We start from the raw sequence: 10,436 nt of genomic DNA on the forward strand, positions 1-10,436 counted from the left end.
CAGTTCTACGCCCCATCTCTCAATAAGAATATAACAAAATAGAAAGGACTTGGGAACAAAATTAAAAGTTTAGCGGCATGATGAGACTGAAGGGATCGCGTACATACAAACAGGGCCTAGTTCTCAGCTCCATTACACCAGTTACACAGTGACGTAACTCCACTGATGTTACGTTATTATCCCTGATCCATGCCAGAGCGTAGAAGCAGGGCTACACTCGTACTGAGAACATGATAATCCTTCAGAAGCATAACTACAGCCTTACACTAGGGAATCATCAACTTCAATAGCAGAAACCAACCTACTGGTATTTACGCAAACTGATCCAATTCCATTCCACATAAGTCACTGGCAAGCACATTCCCAATCCCATTCAAGGGAAGGCATGGGAATGTGCCTGCCAAAGACAAAGCATTACATATCAGTTGGCACATCCCAGTGTTCCATAGGAAGGTCTTGCCAGAACAGGTGCATGTCTGAGCAGCAGAGCAGAACACACAATTATATAAAATGTAGCACTTTGTTGAGAACGTGCATCTTCAGTCTAGTGAATCCAAGTGGGAATCTCTGAAAGATGTCACTCATCCTGAAGTTTTTCATTTTCAAAAGGACTGGGATTGCTCCAGCGGTCCTCTTCTCCGGCTATTTATTCCTCACCTGAATGTGTGACTTAACCATTCGTATATAGTCACAAACTAAAGATCCTAGTTCATTGCACATTTGACAACTGAAAAAGACTAATTAAAGTTCATATTTTCAAGTAAGGCCTTGTCTACACTACGAAATTACTCCAATTTTACAGAAGTCAATTTTTGGGAACAGATTGTGAAGTCAAGTGCATGCGTCCACACTAAGCACATTAATTCGGTGGTGTGCGTCCACAGTACCATGGCAAGCGTAGACATTCTGAGCGGTGCACTGTGGGTAGCTAGCCCACAGTTCCCGCTGCCCATTGGAATTCTGGGCTAAGCTCCCAGTGCCTGATGGGGCCAAAAATTTGTCAAGGGTGCTTATGGGTAAATGTCAGTCAACCCTCCCTCCATGAAAACAATGGGAGACAATCATTTTGCGCCATTTTTTCTGGATTGCCTGAGCAGATGCCATAGCACGGGTAGCATGGAGCCCATTCAGCTCACCGCAGCAGTTATGACCATTGTAAACACCTCGTGCATTATCATGCAGAACCAGAACCTGAAAAACTAGGCGAGGAGGCAACGGCAACGCGGTGACATGGACAGAGATTTCTCAAAAACTTGGTCCCTGGCAATTTGGAGATCATGGTGTTAATGGGGCAGGGTCATGCCATGGAACGCCGATTCTGGGCCTGCGAAACAAGCACAAACTGGTGGGACTGCATAGTGTTGCAGGTTTAGATGGCTCCGAAACTTTCGCATACATAACGGCACTTTCAAGGAACTTTGTGACTTGCTTTCCCCTGCTCTGAAGAGCAAGAATACCGAAATGAGAGCAGCCCTCACCGTTCACAAGCGAGTGACACTAGCCCTGTGGAAGCTTGCAATGCAAGACAGCTACTGGTCAGTCGGGAATCAATTTGGAGTGGGCAAATCTACTGTGGGGGTTGCTGTGATGCAAGTAGCCAACGCAATCATTGAGCTGATGCTATCAAAAGCTAGTGACTCTGGGAAATGTGCAGGTCATAGTGGATGGCTTTGCTGCAATGGGATTCCCTATCTGTGGTGGGGCTATAGACGGAACGCATATCCCTATCTTGGGACCGGACCACCAGGGCAGCCAGCACATAAACCGCAAGGGGTACTTTCCAATGGTGCTGCAAGCACTGGTGGATCACAAGGGCCATTTCACGAACATCAACGTGGGATGGCCGGGAAAGGTTCATGACGCTCGCGTCTTCAGGAACTCAGGTCTGTTTAAACAGCTGCAGGAAGGGATTTACTTCCCAGACCAGAAAATAACTCTTGGGGATGTTGAAATGCCTATAGTTATCCTTGGGGACCCAGCCTACCCCTTAATGCCCTGGCTCATGAAGCTGTACACAGGCACCCTGGACAGTAGTCAGGAGCTGTTCAACTATAGGCTGAGCAAGTGCAGAATGGTGGTAGAATGTGCATTTGGACATTTAAAGGGTCACTGGTGCAATTTACTGACTCACTCAGACCTCAGCGAAACCAATATTCCCATTGTTATTGCTGCTTGCTGTGTGCTCCACAATCTCTGTGAGAGTAAGGAGGAGGTGTTTATGGTGGGATGGGAGGTGGAGGCAAATTGCCTGGCCGCTGGATACGCACAGCCAGACACCAGGGTGATTAGAAGAGCACAGCAGGAAGCGCTGCGCATCAGAGAAGCTTTGAAAACCAGTTTCATGACTGGCCAGGGTACCGTGTGACACTTCTGTTTGTTTCTCCTTGATGAAAACCCGCCCCCCTGGTTGACTCTAATTCCCTGTTAGCCACCAGCCCTCCTCCCTTCGATCACAGATTGCTTGCAAAGGAAATAAAGTCACTATCGTTTAAAAAACATGTATTCTTTATTAATTGATTATAAAAATAGGGAGATAACTCACAAGGTAGCCCGGGTGGGGTGTGGGAGGAGGACAGGAGGGAAAGAAAAGGCCACTTCAAAACTTTTTGAATGACAGCCTTCTGTTGCTTGGGCTGTCCACTGGGGTGGAGTGGTTGGGTGCCCGGAGCCTCCCCCTCCGCATCCTTGGGCATCTGGGTGAGGAGGCGATGGAACGTGGGGAGGAGGGAGGGCGGTTAAACAGGGGTTGCAATGGCAGTCTGTGATCCTGCTGCCATTCCTGAACCTCCACCAGATGCTGGAGCATGTCCATTTGACCCCACAGTAGCCCCAGCATTGCATCCTGCCTCCTCTGATCTTCCTGCCGCCACCTCTCATCTCGATCGTCCCTCCTGTCTTCACCTTCATTGGCCGCTTTCCTGTACTGTGTCCCTCCACACATTCTGCTGAGCTCTGTCAGTGCCGGACAACTGCATAAGCTCAGAGAACATTTCATCGTGCGTGCGTTTTTTTTTGCCACCTTATCTGAGATAGCCTTTGGGACAGAGAAGGGAGACTTGAAACATTTGCAGCTACTGGAGGAAAAAAAGGGAATGAAATATTTAAAAAGAAACATTTTACAGAACAATGGCTATACACTTTCACAGTGAACAACACTATTCACATTACATAGCACATGTGATTTTGGTACAAGATCGCATTTTGCATCTTATATTGAGTGCCTGCGGCTTTGGTGTGAGAGATCACACACACAGGGCCGGGCAACAGAATTCGGCTTGCAGGAGGCCGTGGTAAGCCATAGTCTTTCGGCTTCTGCAACCTTCATAATAGCAGTGCCCTCCTTTCCCATACCAAGCTAAGCCCGTTGAGTTGGCCATTTAGTCGCTGCGTTTTAGTGTTAACGTGCAGCAGCATAAACCAAACTAACACCCCCCCATCCAATTCTCTGGGATGATCACTTTACCCCTCACCCCACCGCGTGGCTGGTATCAGGGAAGATCTCTGCTAGCCAAACACGAAGAGCTCAGCGCCAATGCCCCCCGCCCCACCACATCGCTTGGCTAAGTGCGGGGAGGATTTCTTTTCAGCCCCAAGCAAACAGCTCAGTAGGAATGGCCACCTCTGAATGTCCCCTTAATTAAATTCCCCTACTTCAATCAGGTTACCATGAACAATATCACTCTCCTGAGGATAATACAGAGAGATAAAGAATGGATGTTGCTTGAATGCCAGCAAACACCGGGACCATACGCTGCCAGGCTTTGTCATGCAGTGATATCAGATTACTTGCTACTAGCATGGCATGGCAAAGTGTCCTACCATGGAGACGGAATAAGGGTGCTCTCCCCAGAAACCTTCTGCAAAGGCTTTTAGAGTACCTCCAGGACAGCTTCATGGAGATGTCCCTGGAGGATTTCTGCTCCATCCCCAGACACGTTAACAGACTTTTCCAGTAGCTGTACTGGCCACGAATGCATCCCAAGTCCTCAGGGCAAATTAACAATTAAAAAAGCTTGCTTTTAAAACATGTATTCTATTTTAAAAGGTACACTCACCAGAGGTCCCTTCTCCAGCTTCGTTGGGTTGGGAGAGTATTTCAGTCAGGGTGAGAAAAAGATCCTAGCTGTCAGGGAGAACAGTGTGCTGTCCTCAAGCCCGTCCTCCTCCTCATCTTCCCCATCCGCAAAATCTTCAGGCATGGCGGAGAGTACCCCATCATCGGAGTCCACGGACAGGAGTGGGGTAGTGGTGGCAGCCCCCCCTAGAATTGCATGCAGCTCAGCATAGAAGCGGCATGTCTGTCCCAGAGTGTCCCTTTGATTCTTTGGTTTTCTGGTACACTTGTCTGAGCTCCTTAAGTTTCACATGGCATTGTGTTGCGTCCCTGCTGTAGCCTCTGTCCCTCATGGCCTCGGAGATTTTTTGAAATGTTTTGGCATTTCGTCTTTTGGAACGTAGTTCTGATAGCACGGATTCATCTCCCCATACAGCGATCCGGTCCATGCTGGAGCTCTTTTTCAATTCTGGGACTGCATGGTTACCTGTGCTGATGAGCTCGCCTGGCCAAACAGGAAATGAGATTCAAAAGTTCCTGGGGCTTTTCCTTTACACCTGGCCAGTGCATCCAAGTTCAGAATGCTGTCCAGAGCAGTCACAATGATGCACTGTGGGATAGCTCCCGGAGGCCAATACCATCGAATTGCATCCACACTAACTCTAATTCGAAACGGCAATGTCTATTTCAGCGCTAATCCCCTCGTTGGGGAGGAATACAGAAATCGGTTTTAAGAGCCCTTTATGTCGACAAAAATGGCTTCATTGTGTGGACAGGTGCAAGGTTAATTCGATTTAATGCTGCTAAATTCGACAAACTCATAGTGTAGACCAGGCCTAAATGTTCTCAGTAATGAAGTTCAAGAAATACAAAAGCCATCTCACAATTAAAGTTTCTAAATGGATTTTTTTCTTCAGTTTTGTTGAAGAAAGTAAGTCCGCAAGACAGAACTCTCCAATCACTACTGCTAATCCTGTCCCAGTTCTTCCTCAAAGCTGTTAGTTGATCTAGGTGCTGATTCTTCAACTATGTCTCATGGGGTGACCTCTCACTCTGCTTAGAGCTCTGTTGGCTTCGCTAGGACCCCCATCAGGCACAAATGCAGTTGCAAGATGAGTGCATGTGTGTCCATTATTGCAGCCCATGTATCAGGCTTCAGAGACTCTGAAACACTGCTGTTAGGCACTTGGTCAGTTGTGCAGTACTGCTATGCAACTGCCAGGGAGGGAGGGACTGATCAACCCCTGCTGATCAGTTTATAACCTGGTGTATGAGGTTACATATACCTAAGTCTAAAAAACTAAGATGGTGACCCTGAGTGCTGGGTGTTAAACGAGATTATTGATATAATAGGTATAACAGAAACTTGGTGGAACGATAATAATCAATGGGACACGGTAATACCAGGACACACAACATATAAGAATGACAGAGTAGATCGTGCTGATGTGGGAGTGGCACTACATTGAAAGAAATATAAAGATAATAAAAATCTAAATGAATCACACTATACCATACAATCTCCATAGATAGAAATTCCATACTTGACTAGTACGAGTATAGCTGTAGGAATATACTACCGACCACCCTGACCAGGATAGTGACTGTGATTGCAAAATGCTCAGGGAGGTGAGAAAGGCTACAAAAACAGAAAAAAAAGGCAATTATAATGGGAATTTTCAACTATCCCCATATCGGCTTGGTAGATATAACCTCAGAACAGGATGCAGAGATAAAATTTCGAGACACCATGAACGTTTTTTGGAGCAGCTAGTCCTGGAACCCACAAGAGGAGACGCAATTCTTGGTTCAGTCCTAAGTGAAGCACACGATCTGATCCAAGAGGTGAATACAGGTGAACCTCTCAGTAATAGCAACTGAAGAACCTCACTGTAGTAGCATTTAACTTCAAATGGGGGAACAAAAATTAGGAAGCTAGTTAAACAGATATTAAAAGGAACAGTCACAAGAATGAAATGCCTTCAACCTGCATGGAAGCTTTTTAAAAAGACTGTAATAGAGGCTCAAACTGAACGTATTCACACACACACACAAAAACATGAGAACCAAAAAAAAAAAAAAGCGCCACCATGGCTAAACAAGAACATAAAGCAGGTGGTTAGAGGCAAAAAGTCAGCCTTTAAAAATTGGAAGTTAAATCCTGCTAAGGAAAATAGAAAGGCACAAACTCTGGCAAGTCAAGTGTAAAAATATAAGAGCAACTACCAAAAAAACCCACAAAAACTAAACTGCAAAAAAATCATTTTTAAGTATATCACACTCAGGAAGCCTGCAAAACAATCAGCGTAGACACAGAAGGTTAAGGTGCTTAAAGAGCACTCCAGGAAGACAAGGTTGTTGCAGAGAAACTAAATGAATTCTTTGCATCAGTCTTCACTGCAAAGGATGTGAAGGAGATTTCCACATCTGAGCCATTCTTTTTAGGGGACAAATCTGTCCCAGACTAAGATGTCAACAGAGGAGGTTTGGGAACAAATTGATAAATTAAACAGTACTAAGTCACCAGATAATATTCACCCAAGAGTTCTGAAGAAACTCAAATATGAAATTGCACAATTAACTGTAGCATGTAACCTTTCGCTTAAATCAGCCTCTGTAACAGATGACTGGAGGACAGCTAATGTAACAGATTTTTAAAAGAGGCTCCAGAGGGGATCCTGGCAATTACAGGCCAGTAAGCCTAATTTCAGTGTCAGGTAAATTGGTTTAAACTGTAGTAGAAATGATCACACACACAGATGAACACGATTTGTTGAAAGGAACATGGCTTTTGTAAAGGGAAATCATGCTTCACCAATCTATTAGAATTCTTGAGCAGCAGTGGGGGCATTAACAAACATGTGGACAAGGGTGATCCAGTCGACTTCCAGAAAGCCTTTCACAAGGTCCCACACCAAAGGCTCTTCAGCAAAGAAAGCAGTCATAGGATAAGAGGGAAGGTCCTCTCATGGATCAGTAACTGGATCAGTTAAAAGATAGGACACAAAGGGTAGGAATATATGGTCAATTTTCACACTGCAAAGAGAGAAAAAGCAGGGACCCCCAAGAATCTGTACTGGGGCCAGTCCTGTTCAACATTTTCATAAGTGACTTGGAAAAGGGGATAAACAGTGAGGTGGCAAAAAAAGTCTGCAGATGATACAAAACTACTCAAGATAGTTAAGTCCAAAGCTGACTGTGAAGAGTTACAAAGAGATCTTACAAAACTGGGTGACAGGGCAAGAAAATGGCAGATGAAATTCAGTGTTGATAAATGCAAAGTAATGTACATTGGAAAACAATCCCAAATATAGATACAAAATGATGGGAGTCTAAATTAGCCATTACCACTCAAGAAAGAGATCTTGGAGTCATTGTGAATAGTTCTCTGAAAACATCTGCTCAATGTGCAGCAGCAGGTCAGAAAAGCGAACAGAATGTTAAGAACCACTAAGAAAGGATAAGACGACAGAAAATATCATAATGCCACTATATAAATCCATAGTAGGCCTGACCTTCAGTATTACTTACAGTTCTGGTCACCCCATCTCAGAAAAGATATTGGAAAAGGTACAGAGAAGGGCATCAAAAATAATTAGGGATAGGGAACAACTTTCATAGGAGGAGAGATTAAAAAACTGGGACTGTTTAGCTTAGAAGACAGACGACTAAGGGAAAGGTCTACAAAATCATGAATGGGGTGGGGAAAGTGAATAAGGAAGTGTTATTTATCCCCTCGCATAACACGAGAACCAGGTGTCACGCAATTAAATTAATACGCAGCAGGTTTAACACAAACATAAGGAAATACTTTTTCCACACAACACAGTCAACTGTGGAACTCATTGCCAGAGAATGTTGTGAAGGCCAAAAATATACCTCGGTTCAAAAAAGGTAAGTTAACGGAGGATAGGCTATTAACCAAGATGGACAGGAACACAACCCCATGCTTTAGGTATCCCTAAACGTCTGACTGCCAGAAACCGGGACTGGACGACAGGGGATGGATCACTCGAATAACGGCCTTATTCTGATCATTCCCATTCAAGCATCTGGCACTGGCCACTGTCAGAAGACAGGATACTTGGCTAGATAGGCCATTGGTCTGACCCAGTGTGGCCATTCTTATGACAGATACTTGACCTTTTTGACCTAGCTAACATAAATGTTAATGATCAGATCCTCAGCTAGCATAAATCAGCATAGTACTTCTAAAATCAATAGAGTTATGCTAGTTTCCAGCAACTGAGGATCTGGCTCTAAGTGTTCATATGAACACAGTATATTTCCAAATTCTGCAAAGCTACCTCAAGATTATTCCTAACAGGAAGTTCCGCAACTTGATTATAACCTACAAAGGAGTTCTCTTTCATATTTTTAGAATGTATTGCTTCTCTCCAGACTAAATTATTTGTTTAATAACTTCCTTCTTACATTGCTAGCCTCCAATACTAGTCAGCTTTCATTGCATTTTTTCTGGAACAACTAGGTAGCATTTAGAACAAAGCAACTACAGCTGAGTCAAAAGCACGTAGTATACATACTGCCATTAACTTTTCTGTTCTCTTTTCTAAGATCTCAGCACAGAACAACACTCTAATCTAAATGCTTTCTAGACTGCTGCTACTCCCCGATATACATTTCCATTAAGCTAGTCACATTACCCAGACTGTTTACACTAAACTTCCCTTCTAAGTCAAAATCAATACTGCCTCAACCCATACATAAGCTCTTGTCATCATGCCACTTGATATCAATCAAGTGAAGAACATAATGTGCTACATGGCTCTGGTGTTGGTGATGGTGACATCGTTTACAAACTGCAGAAGAACTTTCTATGCATATAAAATCTTCCCACTATATTTTCCACTGTATGCATCCGATGAAGTGAGCTGTAACTCACAAAAGCTTATGCTCTAATAAATGTGTTAGTCTCTAAGGTGCCACAAGTCCTCCTGTTCTTTTTACGGATATAGACTAACATGGCTGCTTACTCTGAAACCTGTCATTATGCAAGTCTGGTTACCCATTCCCCAGCGTTATTGATGGCCCATATTCTAGTCTAGGCTGTAAGGTTTGGACAGCCTATCATGTATTTTGGTCTACTGGGCCATATATTTTACATGCTGAAGGAGCGCTCACATCTAAAAACTGCTGTTCTCGAGAAGTCAAATAAATTAATAACGGAAATTGCTTTGAGCATCCAGCCCATTTACAAGGCACCTGCCATCCCAAACCACAATCCTGGGAGCCCAGGCCCCCCGCCACGGGCAGCTGTAGGCCTCGCCCACCTGACTGTGTGCAGCGGGCCCCTTGTGGGTGCCCGGCCCCACGGCCGGACTCGGGGCATTGGCCTCCGGGGAATACCTCCAGGCCGCCGCCGCCGCGGCCGCCTCCCCGCCGCTCCCCCGGCCCGCGCTACAGCCGCACGTCCCCTTGGAGGCCGCCGCCGCGCTGGAAGAGGAGGAGCTCGCCGCCGCCCCGGGCCCCGAGCACAGCGCCAAGCCCAGCACCAGAGCCCAGCTCGGCGCAGCCCACCCTGCCCTGGGCGCAGCCATGTTGGCTTGGGGCACCGCGCGACGTGCGCAGTCAGGTGACCTGCCCTGGCGTTAAAGAGACAGCGCTCGCTTCCGAGCGGGCTGTGCCGCGCTGGGGCAGCGCTGCAGCTTCCAGCGTCTGCTACTTGCCATGAGGCAATCTGGTCTCCGGGTTCTAGTCCCCCCTCTGCCACCGCCTTGTCTTATGGTCGGAGGCGCCCCACCACGCCTAAGAGCCTCAGCTTCCCCGTCTGTAAAATGGGACGAATGCTACCTCTCTGCCTCAGAGACGTGTCAAAGCTACATCAGCTAGTGCCTGCAAAGTGTTGTAAGACCCTCCAGCCAACGTGCTATAATATATTATTCAATGTCCTGAGCCTTGGTTGTATACTGAATTCACCCAGATTAATGATGATGATAATAATAATGAATAATGAAAGTCTAGACTCAGATGATAACCCCAATGAAATCAACAGCAAAACTCCCATGGACCATGGTGGAACTAGGAATTGGTCTATGATGCAAGAGAGGTAAGCTCTTCAACATGGCTGTCTTCACTTAGAATCATAGAATAGAATATCAGGGTTGGAAGGGACCTCAGGAGGTCATCTAGTCCAACCCCCTGCTCAAAGCAGGACCAATCCCCAACTAAATCATCCCAGCCAGGGCTTTGTCAAGCCTGACCTTAAAAACCTCTAAGGAAAGCGATTCCACCACCTCCGTAGGTAACACAGTCCAGTGCTTCACCACCCTCCTAGTGAAAAAGTTTTTCCTAATATCCAACCTAAACCTCCCCCACTGCAACTTGAGACCATTACTCCTTGTTCTGTCATTTGGTACCACTG

General features: G+C 45.7%; 1 protein-coding gene across 5 annotated transcripts in view; it reads right to left on the minus strand.

Moving 5' to 3' along the window:
- Nucleotides 1-9,756, minus strand: part of SUMF1 (sulfatase modifying factor 1) — an 80,496-nt gene extending 70,740 nt beyond the window's left edge. For 2 of the 5 annotated variants that reach the window (XR_012640172.1, XM_074957536.1), the window contains exon 1: nt 9,346-9,754. Coding sequence is in view for 4 of the 5 variants with exons in the window: in XM_074957536.1 (XP_074813637.1) it covers nt 9,346-9,612 (267 nt within the window). In the remaining variant the exon portion in view is untranslated. Of the gene's footprint in view, nt 1-9,345 lie in introns of all 5 variants that reach the window. The other 3 variants (XM_074957533.1, XM_074957535.1, XM_074957534.1) reach the window with 2 other exon arrangements.
- Between the last annotated feature and the right edge of the window lie 680 nt (nt 9,757-10,436).

The sequence above is a fragment of the Natator depressus genome, chromosome 7, assembly GCF_965152275.1.
Source record: "Natator depressus isolate rNatDep1 chromosome 7, rNatDep2.hap1, whole genome shotgun sequence".
Taxonomy (NCBI): domain Eukaryota; kingdom Metazoa; phylum Chordata; order Testudines; family Cheloniidae; genus Natator; species Natator depressus.